The sequence below is a fragment of the Python bivittatus genome, unplaced genomic scaffold, assembly GCF_059951505.1.
Source record: "Python bivittatus isolate LINGU-HERP-01145 unplaced genomic scaffold, Pbiv_v1 ctg000080_np1212, whole genome shotgun sequence".
Classification (NCBI taxonomy): Eukaryota; Metazoa; Chordata; class Lepidosauria; order Squamata; family Pythonidae; genus Python; species Python bivittatus.
The window spans coordinates 50138377-50153867 of NW_028277035.1; the positions used below are offsets into that span (position 1 = coordinate 50138377).

At 37.3% G+C, this 15491-nt stretch overlaps 1 protein-coding gene across 1 annotated transcript in view; it reads right to left on the reverse strand.

The window, feature by feature from the left end:
- DNAH1 (dynein axonemal heavy chain 1) overlaps positions 1 to 15491 on the reverse strand; it is a 158679-nt gene that overhangs the window by 115203 nt on the left and 27985 nt on the right. The window contains exons 13-20 of the mRNA XM_025167399.2: positions 15260 to 15485; positions 14634 to 14753; positions 11421 to 11503; positions 10281 to 10422; positions 9186 to 9341; positions 3837 to 4035; positions 2744 to 2997; positions 2009 to 2221 (exon numbers count right to left, since the gene is read on the reverse strand). Of these exons, the coding sequence (XP_025023167.1) occupies positions 2009 to 2221; positions 2744 to 2997; positions 3837 to 4035; positions 9186 to 9341; positions 10281 to 10422; positions 11421 to 11503; positions 14634 to 14753; positions 15260 to 15485 (1393 nt within the window). The remainder of the gene's footprint in view (positions 1 to 2008; positions 2222 to 2743; positions 2998 to 3836; positions 4036 to 9185; positions 9342 to 10280; positions 10423 to 11420; positions 11504 to 14633; positions 14754 to 15259; positions 15486 to 15491) is intronic.

Below are 15491 nucleotides of genomic sequence, written 5' to 3' on the forward strand. Positions count from 1 at the left end.
CTCTCCTCCCTTTTATATCAAAGAGAATCAAGGTGGGGCAATCTTGAGTTTCTTTCTCACTCTCTACTCCCTTCCAGGGCCAAGCTGGTATTACCTAATCGCTGTTGAACTCCTTCTTCAAGGCCGCATCCATCTTCCTCTACAGTTTTTTTCTTAAAAGCGAATATTTATAGCATTTTATTCCACCCTTAGCATATCACTCTCATTTCTATACAAATCTCTAGAAGACTCTTTCCAGCATTCTCTCACTTCAGTTTTATCCCAAAACATTTCATCTCTTCTCTTTTTAATTCCATTCATGCTACTAGAGGCTCCTTGTTTAGCCCTCTTCAGCCACTTTCAAAATATCTTTTATTTCCATAAAAATCACTGCATTTACTCTGCCTCTTTTAATCTTAAACAATTCTTCTCTGCTTGACTAGATTTTTTGCAATTTTTCTCTATATGAGCATTATACAATATCTTTCTATCATTCTAATGCTCTATAGCGCTCATTCTCTTATATGCATTTTTCATTAGCTTTTCACTTCATCAATCCACCAGGCTTCTTTTTTCATACTTTGCATTACTGTAATTTGACACACTTCTGTTACACTCTGTAACATAATTCTTTTCACTCTGTTCCCAGTAACTTCCACCTATTCTTTCTTTATATCTCCTTCCCATTTACGCTGGTGGAAGATTATCATCTTTTTTTTTTAAATTTATTTAGGACTCATATGTTCTCTATACTCTAACTTCTTTCATTTTTTTTCCCATATCCGTTTTTTCCAATATCTACTTTTGACACTGCCAGATAATGGTATCATTACATCTCATTACCCTTGTATCCTGTACTACTTCAATCAATCATTTATCATAAAATGCTTTTATTCATTCTTTTATCATGTGCACACATAAACAGGGTTATATGTAAACTATATATTTGAAATAAACAGACCTTTTTCTAAGAAGATGATCACCAAACAATCATTATTCCCATACATTCTTAGGTTTCTAAATAGCTGGCTAATTTTTTCTTATACTTTTATCTCATTCCTAACAATGTATTCAGGTCACCAAACAGAATATTTTCCCCTCAATCACATTCATTTAGAATGTTGTGGAGTTTTTCCACAAAAGTCATATTTGGTTCTTTGATGATTATACTGGAGCAAAATATGCATCTATTGCCCACCTCTCAGCCACACCCAAAACAACCTAGATGACAGAAATGCATATTTTCTGACATACATTTGGCTCTTTTATTTTTAATTTAACCTATATCTTCAATTCCCTGAATATATTCATGAATTCCATTCCACAAGTTCAGACCAACTTTGTTCAGATCTGTTACATCCTTCTCTTTTCTTGTAGTTTCACAAACACACAATATATCTATTTTTCTTTCATTTGTGTTATTAGTTAACTCATGCTCTTTACCATTTACTCCTCTTACATTCCAATACAGTCTTTCAGATGCCTTTTTCACCACCTGATGAGCTCATTCATATTGTTCTCTACCACCCAAATGTAGGCTTTCATATAATACTTCTTAGAAAGATAGAAAAGGTATATACTAAGTTACCAACTTTAATTATACCTGTGCCATGTGCAGCATTGGTAATGGTACTGTTCAGTTTTGGCACATTTTAGTCAGTATGCCAGGTACAACCATAACCCAGTTTTATCCCAGTCATGGTCACACTAGGCTATGCAAGTTAGGATCTCTAATCTAACCAACATACTGTTGCCACATCCTACCAACTAGGAAGTACATGGAATGTAAAAGCAGAAAATCAAGCCTGTAGTTTATCTAGCCACATTAAAATAAATTCTGATACAAGAGTAAGTAGAAGTTAAAATCTATACATAAAGATGCCAACATGGATTGATCTGAGCATGCACTGGGACCTATGAATTGGAGAATGTCCTTAACAAGTTATTATCTTCATAATTATTTTGGGCTAGAGTCTATGTTAAATATAATTCATCTTCTGAACATAAAAAGCAGCTTGAAAGTGGATACCTGGGTCAGCTTCAGCTTATTTTCCCATGTGTTGATCCTTTCTTCAAATGGCTTTTTGAATGGCGAGAAGGACATGCTTTGTGTCATAACAATATGATCATCAAGAAGCTGAGAAGCTTCATCAGGACTCTTCAGAATAAATGTTTCAGTTTCTTTGTAGGGAACTACATTGAAGAGGATAGATTCCCATTCATGCTCCATTTTATCCAAAGCCTAGGAAATGTGAAGTAATTTTTTTAAAATTGTATTGAACATAGCTTGCAAAAGAGTACTGCCTTAAGAATGGCAATTAGACAAAAATTAATGGAGGCAATGGCATTGATAATAGGCTGAACTTTAATAAACAGAAAAGAAGGAAAGAAAAAAAGTAGAAATTATTGTTTTCTACTAGAAATCTTTTTTCTTAGAAAACCTAATGAATGAAATGCAAATACTGTATGTCAGATTTCTAGTAAATTTCATCTTAGTTTAAGTCATCCACCATCCTTTATAGCTTATGCCAATTTAAGAAATGGTTACTAATTAATATAATGAAGAAGATCTATCTGTTTTAATACATTATTCTCAGATAGACTGCCAGTGTTTGGGTTACACATTATTCACTGGTATCTTGTGTAAAAATGTTAAAATTCTCTGAACAAGGAGTAAGAAGTGATAAGAAGACAATTCAACTAGACAATGTATTAGAGCATAAAGGAAGGCTACAAGGAAAAGGAAATAGAATGGTATCCTCACATTCTCAATTGAGTATTCCTTGCCAGCAATCTCAGCTATTTTGGCTATGATCTCAATGTGATCCTGTAGCTTCATTTCCAGACAGCGGGCAAATGTCAAATTGGCTTTGGGCTTCACGTTGATTTTTATCTCGTCTGAAAGCATCTCCCAGTGGCGGTTGCGCATGCCAGGATTGCGCAGCCCTTGAATCAGAGGTATGTAAGGCCTGAATTCCTCAATTTTGCCACGGATTTCCAAAGCCACGTCCTGGCATGCTTTTCATAACACAGAAAAAATAACCGTCAAAAGAGACCAGTATAGAGTAAATCAGGAGCATTGTTTTCAGAAAAGCAATCAAAGAAAGATCACCAGCAAATGCAGCATAAGATTAACCAAAGGGGAATCTTCAGTTTGACCTGGCATTTGTTATTTCTTTGTACATCTGATTAAAAATTAATTTTGTGTTTTCCTACAGATGTTCTCTTTTAAGTTACAATCATGAGAAAGGCAGTGCTGTTCAAAGGAGCAATATTTTAAAATTATTTTAAATAGTCTAGTGCATAGCCTCTGGCTGTTCTTGCAGTAGAAAAGTAATAACCTAGCGGTGCCTTCATAAGATCAGACTGTTACAGTAAAGGAAAAGCCAAAGTTTTACTTCATTAAACAACTGTATTTTTAATCCTCCTGATTTTGAATGATTCACCTCACACATATATATTTCTTCATGTTCTGTTATACTGATTCACTGCAGGATTTCAAACAGAATCCATTGCTTAGAACAGAACACAAGATAAAAGGCAAAACCCCCTATAATCCTACACAGCAGAATATATTACAATTTAAATATAAAGCTACTGTCAAGATCATTTCAGAGAAAGTTTATAATTCTGATATATTTGTATAATTTCTGGAAAAATGCAGAGGGAAGCATTTTCTAATTCTTTTCCACAGCTACTGCAATTTTCTGAAACTCGCTTTGCATTGAGCAGTCCCATAGTATGGTTGTATTGCAACAGATAAGAACAAACAAATGAAAGCTTCATAAAGAAGTCCAAATTTTTAATCTCACCCCTCTTCAAAACAATACATAATCAACTCAAGGCCTAGCATTTACCTGGAATATCCTTGAAATGTTTTACACACTTGTGCATTGTTTTAAAGGACTCATTGACATTCTTCTCCAGCTGCTCTGCATCAATTGCAGACAGAGGATCATTCATCCAGCTGTCTGCCCAGCGAAGCCAGTCTGATGCTGTGGTCCAGAGATCATAGAAGGGCTGAAAGTCTTTAACCATCCTGGACAACTTATCATACTGAGGAAAGCAAAACAAACCAACCAACAAAAAATGAGTTGCTAATAGCTTGTGGTTGTGGAAAGCATCTTCTAAACAAATTCAACATGCAGTTATGCTGTGGACTTATTCGCTCTCCCTATGCTGCTATAAATAAACATGGAAGGAGCCTTAAAGCTACTTTATGACAGTCCTTTTTTAAATTTCTTGAGAGGAACTCCACCCTCTACAGCTAAGGCACAGCAGATGATCACAAGTCTCTATAATCTCCTTAAGGGCTGGCATGAATGTTTTACCCTCTTGAGAATCAGTGTATGAAGGCATACCAACCAATTACTTTTAACCATATCCTAAAAGATAAAACATTAAGAAATATAATAAGGAAATAATGTTAGGCCTCATCTGTACATCCTCCAACCTGCAGCTCAAAGAAGTCTTACTAATCATTCTTTAAGCCTATGTCCTCATGATAGTGCCTTTGTCTCTAGCCCATAGTTGAAGCCACCCAACTTCATATTTAATTGATCAGTGTTAGAATGGTCTTTTTCATCCTCTCTTGGCACAAGCCTTGTGCCTTTTTGATACTTCAACAAAGAGTCAGGAACTGGGATCTGCCAGTATCTCTTGGCCACTTTCAGCCCTAACAACTGCTTGTGGGGGTTAATCTTCTGAAAAGAAAGGGGGCTCTCTGCCAAAAATTTCATCTCATTTGTTGAAAGATTTTATCAAACAGTTTGCTATTTATAGGCTGCACATATAGATTACATAATGGTATAATGCAAACCCTCCCAGATTTGTTCCCTGTTGAAGAGTGAACAATGCTCGCACTTTTAATAGCTGATCTGGTAGTAGGAGTGGCAGAGAGGATGATATACAATGCAAGGGTTGGGAAGCAGGTATCAGGAGAAGTGGGGAGTCCACCACCCAGTGCTGGTCAACAAATCCTCTCCTTTTGTTTTTAGGCAGAGCTAGAGAGACGAGTGAGAGAGAGCATACGAGAAAGACCGAGAGAGCATACGAGAAAGACAGAGAGAAAACATGAGAGAGAGCAAGAGAGTGCAAGAATCTGAGCATCATCTGTAGCATGGGTGACTTCCATGTAAACTAAAAGAGTCAGATCAGGGTCTGAGAAACAGTGAAACCCTATGGATCTCCGGGATCAAATTCTGACAGATTATTAAATCTGTGGATTTAGCCATCAGTCAAAAGATGCCTCCTGTTCCAGCCACATCCCTTGTTAAGAACAGCAATTGGTGGATGTTTTTCTTGCTATAGGAAATTCACCAGTTGCTCTCTTTTAACTTGTTCCCCATTATAGCTAATGTGGTAAGAATGATGCCACTGGCTGGCCTCATTACTGAGATAGAACAGAGCTTTGTCTGTTGGTTCAGAGCATATTGTGCCAGCATAATTTTGTGTCAGCTCGTAGACTGAAGGAAGCATGTTAAAACAGCTGTCTGGATAAATCCTGTGGGGGATCTCAATCAGGGATGTACTTGCTCACATTTTATACTATATTAGCCATATTTTTCAGTCAAATTATATTAATTTTTAATCTGGACTTCTTCCAGTTGGGTTTCAGGCCTCAATATAATACTGAGACAGCATTGATAGCACTTGTGGAAGACCTGTGGTAGGACCAGGATTGGGCTACTGCATGATTGCCATGATCTCTCAGCAGCCTTCAACACCATTGATCATGATTTCCCTTGGATTGGCTCAGGGGGTTAGGACTGGGAACCACAGTATTACAGTGTTTCTCCCTCTTCTTCCCATGGCCAGTTCCAGATGGGGTTAGTAGGAGGTGAGAGATCTAGCCTTAGGCCCTTGTTCTGTGGAGTATTTCAGGGCTGAACTCTGTCCCAATTCCTATTGAACATCTACATGGAGCTGTTGCATGAAGTCATCTGTTGGTGGCCACCATGGCCAGGAGGGTCTTTGCACAAATTCATCTTGTACACCAATTGCACCAGTTTCTGGATTAGGAGACCCTATCACAGTCACTCATGTTTTAGTCAGCTTGCACTTGGACTACAGCAATGTACCCAACATGAGGTTGTCTTTGCAGACAGTTCAGAAGCTACAGCTAGTACAGAATGTGGCAATGCAGTGGAAGTAATTATGTGCACACCTTGGTACACCCATGTAACACCACTATTACATTTGCTGTACTGGTTGCCAATCAGTTTCTGGGTGCAATTCAAGCTGCTGGTGGTCACCTATAAAGCCCTTCACAGCACAGGGCCTAGATATTTGAAGGACCATCTGTCTCCAATTATCTCTGCTTGTCCAACCAGACCTGACAGGATTGGCATGCTCTGGGTCCCATCAGCTAAGTGATATCCTATGACATCCAGGAGGCATGCCTTCTCTCTTGCAGTACCTACTTATACAATAACATTCCCCTGAAATTCAGATTGACCTGACCCTGCTGCCCTAGAGAAAGACTTTGAAGACCTGGTTCTTCCCCCAGGCACGGGGCCAGGATATTACATGAGCCCATTTTGAATATAAGTTGCCTGTGGCACAATCTATCTTTAATGATTTCTGTTGTATTTTTAATTCTATGTTGTCATTCATTCATTCATTCATTCATTCATTCATTCATTCATGGACAGCAATAAGATAGAAATATCTCTTTTCTCCTGCTAGAAGCACTATTTCACCTGACTTTTGCAATTTCTTGAATAGCTAAAAATGGAAAATTGGCACATGTCACAGCAAACTGTATAGTTCCAGCACCACCATCTAAGGCACTTCAGCCTGCAAAACCTACCATAAACTTTGTTTTACAAACTAAAAATGTTGGACTCAGTGCAACCCAGGGCTTCATTTGGAAATGTACCCATTTGGCTCAAAAAAGATTAGAATTAAGTAGGAGTAGTAAGGAGCTACCTGGACTGGGTGGGGGGAGAGACTAGAGGTGGTAGCAGGTAATTTTCTCATAAGTTGATGTTTATGATCCCAAGGGCAGCCATTTTGTTATATACACACACATCCCACATTAGCCAATTTGCATGATTGGCTCATATTTGCATCTGTTTTGTAGTTTTACCCTGTTGTAACCCACCCATAGTTTTGGATTGGAGTGGGTATGAAAACAACAGATAAATTAAAAAATATTCTTCTTATTATTAGTAATAACAACAACAATAATAATAATCTTCTTCTTCTTAATGTCCCATCATCTCAATAAGATTAGGAATACCTTCAACAAGCTTTCTTATTCACACATGTCAACAGCATTTTGTTGCAATAAAAAAAAACAACTGAAGTGGATATAAAGTACAGTGACCATATTTTCTTGGAAAAAATAAAGGACAAACCTGAAAAGGGGGCAAATCTGAAAGAGGTTCATAAGGATAAAAAAATTTAATTGTTTATAACTCTGCTTTGCAAAAGAAAATTTAAGAGCAAAACAAGAAACACTTTACAAAAACACATATTCTAATAAAAATATCTAAAATCAAACAGTATACTGTATGTAAATTTATTTTAAAAAGACAATTCAATTTCCATATTTTTCACATGAATGTGAAAGTGCATTAAGTGATACTATTTGTATGGTAAAAAAATGACCAAAATAAAAGTCAAAAGTGAGTTTTTGAAAAATAAATAAATCTAAAGTACAGCTTTCTGAAATAAAGGATTGTTCTTTATAATATAAATAGGTAATAGTCCTTTATATTATAAATATGTAATATTTATATACTTGTTATATAAAGACAAAATACACTTTCCCAAAAGAAAAAACTATTATGTAAGAGTTGAAATGAAACAAATATAATGTAATATAATAATAAATATGAAACAAATATAATATAATGAGCTAAACATATTATAGACTGTATGAGAGAGTGGGACTGTTAAAAAAAAAAAGATAGGACCAAAGTTCCATGGGAATTAATGATAAAAATGGGTTTAGACACTCTTGGCATATGATGTATAAACCTGATATTGCTAACTACCCCCCCCCCGCCCAAATTTTAATATTATTTCACATAAGAATAAAAAGGCAGAAAATGGAAACAACATGTGCTTGCTATAAAATTTAATATAAAGTTTTTTATCCCATGTTGCCTGAATAGTAGATAAACCATTCAGCCAGTAAAAAAGGAATGTTAGTTTAACTACTTTTAACCAGGCTATTTTATTTATTAGACTTTAGTCATGGAATATCTAATAAAACCTGTAACTGAATTTCTCTGGACTTCAGTTAATAAGTACTTTTCACACAATATGTGCAGTAAAAGTGGTCCCTGGACATTTCTTTCAGCACTATTCAGTTTGGGGCAGTATTTTTTTTTTTCAAACAGGGGTCTCCCCTGGTCTCCAGACTGATTGTCAGCTTGGACATCTGGATTAGTCTGAATAGCAGCTGATCACTGGAAGCAGTGGGGAGCCCAAAAGTTAAACCGAAGAACTGGGTCTCTCTGCCACTCCACTCCACTCCACAGCACAACCCTCCCCCCCACCACACCTGTAACTCTCAGCTGTTATTTAGGGTGCACGTGTTCAAAAGCAGCCCAAACAGCATCTGCAAGGGGTGGTGGTAGAGGGCTCCCTGGTGAAGCAGCAGAGAGAGACAGCTATTATAAGCCCCCTCTCCCTGTCACTTCTGCCTCTGGCTGTCAGCTATTCAAACTGATGCAATCTCTGAGCCAGGGACTGGGTCAGAGATCTGGTGGCTAAACAGTGTTCTATCCCCTTCCCCTCTGCCTCTCCCAGCCTGAGCAGCTGGTCCCTAGGCTGGGAGAGGTGGCACGTGAAGAGTAGGATAAATTCTGACAGATAACCAAACCTGCAGGTGATGTGATTGGCACATGATTTTCCCACTGGTTGGTGATACTGAGAAAACGGGGGAAGAGCATGTTCCCAGCACATGAATTGAGGACACATTTTCCAGCGCACAGACAGAACAGAGGCAACTAGAATCGGCAATGGAGACAGTAAAATATATGCCAGCTTAGTTTTTTGCTGCTCACAGACAGGAGGAAAACACTTCAGCTGGATCACAGGGAAGAGTCTTAAGACAACCTGCTCAGAATATAGACAGAAACGTGGTGAAGTTGTAACGAGATGCTGGTAGTAGCCGGGAAGTTTCTGTTGTTGTCATCAGCTCAGAGAGGGATATAAAGCATGATGAAAGGACAAGGATGCTGGACACTTACGTTTGTCACAGGCAAGCCAAAAATACGCTCCCGATTATTGTAAAGCAATGCCAACTGCTGGGACTCTTTTAATTGCTTCCTGACTCTTCTGGCTTCATTGGCTATCTCATGGGCCCGGCCAATATCCATGTGTGCAGAAAATCCAGCCACTGCAAGCTGGGAAACAAAGCAGGTGTAATGTATAGGAAGAGAGAGCCCATAACATGAATACGTCAAATTGAAAATAGGTTCATGAAGTAAATTTCTTCCAAGAATGACTTCAGTTGTGTAGTTGCCTTTTGTTTACAATTTCAGTGCATTTTAGAGGAGGGATTAACAACCAGCCTTGGAATGGCATGTCAGGGCTGCATTGCCAAAGGGGGCAGAACCGCATAACTAGGTTTTAAAAGTGGATTTGAGTAAAAATTAAAAGTAAATATATTTTTACTTTTAAACTTTTGTCACAGACACACATATCATTAAAATGATCCCCATCCCCTCACATTCCAATTGATTTTCAGGTTGAAAATAAATCAAAAAGTGTATGCACAACCCCTCCCCCACCTGTTCTCTTAGCTGTATACATATAAACACATGCACATATACAAAATTCATATACAGAGGAATTAGTACACTAGGGCAGAGAGGAACAGCACTGTAGGTTTGTTGCAGGTAGACAACAAACTTTGGAGAGAAGCAGGGCTCTGTTGTACACGGTGTTTGGGCCACAGGCTGTATACCTGGGTTTTAGCAAGTTAATACAGCATGAATTAAAAAACAACATCTCCAAAGAATTCAAAGTCACATCATTCCAGATTTATATGGGAGTCTGGACAAGTTTCAGTGTATTGTCTGAGCAAAACCATGCAAGCATTTCCTTTTTATTTAAAAAGAAGCATGTCTACATGCCAAAGAACATTTATTGCAGGAATTGGAAACTGCATGGGGTTATATAAGCCCTGATGTTGATAGTGGATGAATTAAATAGGAACAGTTGTTTTGACAATGTGGTTAATGCATAAATTCATGTGCCAATCTTGTCATAGATGATGCGCAGATACCCATGGACATTTGCTTAAGGAGAATGCAGAAAAATCTGCAGCCAGGGGTGTGTACCTGAAGGCCATCCAAACGTTCCAAGAAATTAGTTTGATCCATCAGTTGAATTTTACGGAATCTTTCCTCATCTTCAAGGTGCTGTTGCCTTATTAATTCAATTTGTGTACTGATCTTCAGAGGCCAGTTACTTGCAGCCCATCTGAAAGCACAAAGTTACATGAGTGTCTCTTGGGGTATGGTCAGATAGTGCCAATGCAATTCTTACAAATCAATGCAGGCAAAAATCTTGGAATGAAAAAAGACGTTTTCAACCCCCCAATAACCCCTTAATATCACATTGTTGTTCCATCATGTATACAATGAGCACCTAAGTGAAGGATATGTATATTAAATAAAATAGCTTTGGCCATGCCACATGGCAAACCATGCTATAATTCAGGGAAGGAAGCTTCAGTGAAATGGAAGACAGAACTGATATGTTAGTTCTCAACCTATAAAATGGGAAAAATTATAATGACCCATTCATCATAGGCTAGTTTTGAGCCTGATCACTGAGATAATAAGTAGATAAATTATGCTGCAAATCAAACATGCTATTCAAATTCTTAATAAGTTAAAAATAACACCAAATTATGTTCAGGATCTTCCAACTTACATTACAGTATATGTTAACCTGAGCGAGTCATCTTTATATGATTTCTTATCAACTTTAAATGCTATGCAAAAGGGATACTGATTCCTTACCCCGTACATGCTGGGACCAAATTTTTACTTTGTGCAGATTTGCATCTAGTCTGTAGTATATATTTGCCCTGAAATGTTGGCAAGCGGCAGATGTTCTCGAACAATTCACAAGTTCTTGTGAATGCTCTACATCTACACTGCAATAGGCAGCCTAACACTCTCAAACTTCACAGTCACTGAATTCATTGGTCTTTCATGAGATGCAAGGTAAAATAAAGGCCTCCAGTTTTCTAAAAAAGGTCAGAAACTACAAGATCGCCTCAATTCCAGGCTGCAGGCTCACACCACCCCAGCTTCTGCATTTGAATAAGGTAGTTCAGCGGGTGTCTTTTCTGGCTGCCTAAAGAGATTTGATGAAGCCCTCTGATGTGTAAATAAAGCCCCGAGGCACAAAATATAATAACCGAAGCCAAAGGTCTTGCTCTGACTGCAGGAGAAATGACTTGTGCTTACTTGTCATTGAAGTCATCTTGAGTCAAATTGTAGAGAAATTCCTCCATGACTTCATATTCTTCCATAACATTACTTATCAACTCCTATAGAATGATACACATAGAGATAAAAATAAATAAGCAGGTGTTATTTTCATGATCAACATTTCATTCCATTATGGAATGAAATCTAGTGTGGTGAGATTCAGATACAAGGAAGAAGACAGAGGAAGTAGTCCTATTGCTTGATTGTTAGGCTACAGTAACACAGACAGCATAACAGGCCCTAAAAACTTCAGGAAGCATTACTTTAGAATACTTCAGGAAGTGTAGGACTATTGATGATTCTTAAAGCCTGCTAGATTCTGTGGCAACTGCAAGATTGTGTTATTGCCAACCCAATCATGCTTTTTAGCATTTTTTAATAACCTGGGAATCAACATAATTAGAGTTCACAGTCTGGATGTCTTTTGATTCTCAGCCGTTACTAGATTTACAGGTGGTGACTATGGCCAGGAGCACATTTGTATAATTATATCTAGGGCACTAACTGTAATTATCCCTGAACCAATTGGATTTGTGCCTTGTCACATGCTGTTTTGATTACTGTAACATGTTCTACATTGGGCTATCCTTCCCTTGAGAAGTGTCAGGAAATTGCAAGTGACACAAACTGCAGCAGTTAGGCTTATAGCTGATAGAGATAGAGAGATCGTATGATGTCCGTATTAAAAGATCTGCACTGGCTGCTAAAGATTTTAAAGATCTTTAAAATTTTAAAGGGCTTAAGGCCTGATTATCTAACACAATGCCTTAGCTATTACAAACTTGTCCACTGTTAAGACCTGAATGAGAGGCCCTTTTGAAGATATCTCTGCACTCAGTGACTTTCTGGAAAACAGGGAAGGCTGTCTCCTGTGTTGCTCCCGTGTTATATAGCTGCATTTGGCCCCTGATCAATGTGTGTTTAGAAAATCTATAAAAATGCTTATCTTCTGTTCCATGATTTTAGTATCAACTGTAGTGTTAATTTATGTGTTTAACATTTTAAACTCTTGGGGTTTTTTGTTATCCACCTTGAGTACTTGCCAGAATAGAAAGGCAGGATTTAAAGAAAGAAAGAAACAAAAAATACTGATATTGCTAGTGCTTAGTTGATTTATATGCTGATACTCAGGATCTAAATTAAGAACTGAACAAATGAAGCAAGAGTGCTATGCAGTTTATATACTGACAGCTATTTCTACTGCTATAGCACTTCTGTCCCCGACATCTATATCTTTTGTTTGAATCCAAGAGCACTACTGTTCTATAGGCTGCTCTTGGTTTGTACATACTGCAGTGCAGATGCTTGAAATATTATGTAATGGTGTAAAATCTGTTTTCCAGGATTTTATAAACAATGCATAATATGTAGCGATTGTAGTTTCTTAACAATCTGCATCAGCTCACTTAAATACAGAAACAGGGACTTGGAAATATCTTTAGAATTTATTAGTTAAGTAAGGCCTTCCCATTCTGTCCGACAAAAACATATGTTTGCATACTCATCCATTACTCCTTCAAGAAAGTTTATACATATTGGAACTTCCGGCTAAGGAATGGAGAGCTAAGACATCTCCAAATGAGTGGAGGCGATTACTGTGGCTAAGACCAAATGACTGGTGAGTAGACCAGTCCCACAGAACTTCTCCGACTAAGGAGAGGACAGGAGATTGCCCACTTGTGCTCCAGACGGCTGCTCCTTGCAAGGAGACTGCAGTACAGCAGTTTCCTGCAGGTTTGAGCACTGGGAGACAAAGGGAACCATCATGTTCTTAACTGCAGCGGAGCCTTTTAAAGGATACTGAGTTCACTAACTCACTTTCTAATCACTTTCAGAAATTACCCATTCAATTACCTTAAAGATATTAGATATCTTCAAAACGACAAGTTTGAAAAGCCACCTGGAAAGTTAACCTTCATTCTTGAACAAAATAAAAATTAACTATAAGCTTAAGAACTTAAAGAATTAAGAAATAAATGGCAAAAACCTAAATAAGAATCTGGTTCAAGAAAGTTATAAACAAATTTAGGGGCCAGACAAACTTGGAATAACGGAATATTAGGACTTTTCCTATAAGATTTTGGAAATAATTATATAAATAAACAGCACCTTCACGGGAACCAATTTGTTTAGTCTATCCTAAGTCAAAACAGAAATTTGAGACTTTATGATTTCAAAAATTGAAAAGCCTGTCTCTTGTCTTTAGTCAGCACTGGAACTTGCAAAATGACAGAAAATGCTTTGACATTTGAAATACTTCAGGAGATTTTGAAGAATGGGGTCAAAAAATTGCAGCTTCATTCTCAGCAATGATGCATGCTTCTATGGATAGATTATGTCCAAAAGATATTAAAGAAGAAATTGCTGATGTGAACAAGAACATCGTGGAAGATTTACAAGATAAAGGGATGGAACAAATTTTGCTTGATGCAGAAATATCAGAACATAAAGAATTTGCAGAAATACTGGAAATAAAAAAATTATGGACTATAAGACAGAGAAAACAACTAAAGTGGAAATGCAAATGACAAGCCAAGGGACTTACAAAAGAAGTTGGTTAAAGCCTTGAAGAAATCTTTGAGATGGGAAAAAGAAAAATTGAAGAGAGTCAAATTGTATGACAGCATCTGAACTGACTGAATATTAAGATTATTAGAAGGAAAAAAAAGGAGTACAAAGTTGCTTTGTTTGATCTAGGTTAAAATAAGACATGTTTGTATAAATCTGGGATCCCTTTATGGAATTTTTGCTGACACTAGGACTGAAATGTTAATTATTTATGGATTTGCATATGGATATGGGATGGGTTATGGGAAGAAGAGATACTTGCATGTAATGTTATAGGGGGTGATGAATTATTAAGTTCGTTTGTACTTGTGATGATGATCAGAAGTTACTTCTTTAAATATTTCTTTTTTCTTTCTCTTATTCTTTTCTTCTTCTTTCTTTTTTTCTGTACATCATTTATTCTCTTTTTTTCTTTACTTTCCCCTCTGAGTTTAGTTTGTATTCTCTTTTACTATTGTTATTAAAGCTTTCGATAAAAATTATTTTAAAAAAGAGAAAGTTTATACATATTGTTCTAACATACACGGTCCTGGATAAAAATAGCTTAGACATAATTCTAAACTCCGCCTATTATGCGTGACATTCCAGTTATTTGATCCCATCTCCCTGACTGCATTTCACCTCTTGCACTTTCAGTTTCTCAGGGATTCCTTTCATCCATTCCCGCAGCTCAGCCAGTTCCTCAATGCTGTTTGGTTTTTCGTAAATTTTTCGGCTGATGGCCTTGAAAGCATCACAGATCTACAAAAAGATGTAATGACTCTGTCAATGCTAAGTCTGAAACAAAGAGTTCAGTCAACTGCATCAAAAAGTAGGTAAGGTGTATGAAATTGAGACTAAGCTACACTTTATATGGACCACTTGGTTCTGCCCAGGCCAGTAATCTCACAACCCTTTGCTATAAGACAATGTTTAGTTAACATCATTATTATCTTTTTTCCTCACCATTGCCTTCTCCACAAGCAGCAAGCAATAACATGGGCTGGAATCAGAAGACGTCTGACTACAAAATCATGTGTCTTCACTGAGATATTGTAAAGAAAGTCAGAGGAAATGGAAGCTTGAAAATGATCATCATTCCTCACAATGGGTAGTCTGGGTCTCAGTTTCTGAACTTTAACTATACTGGCTTTCACAAGAAGCCAATAAACTATCCGTGGCAAAATAATTGTACTTTTCCAGAAATAACTACAAAATTACTTATTTGGCTACTCTTCTAGATGCAGTGTACCAAGTATAAAACTCACATCCTCTACTTGACGATGTAAATTCCTGGCCAATATGTCCAGCATTGAAGTGGCCAAAGCTTTGCACTTCTTGGAGAGGTTCTGCTTTACACCTTCAACACTGAGATGAAAAGGGCCAATGACCATGAAGCTTGGCAAACTGTTGTCCAACAACTCCTTTTCTGCCAAATGCTTATTTACTATTTCCCTCACTTCTGGAGCAGAGGGGCAACTGATCTCATATTCTCTAGAA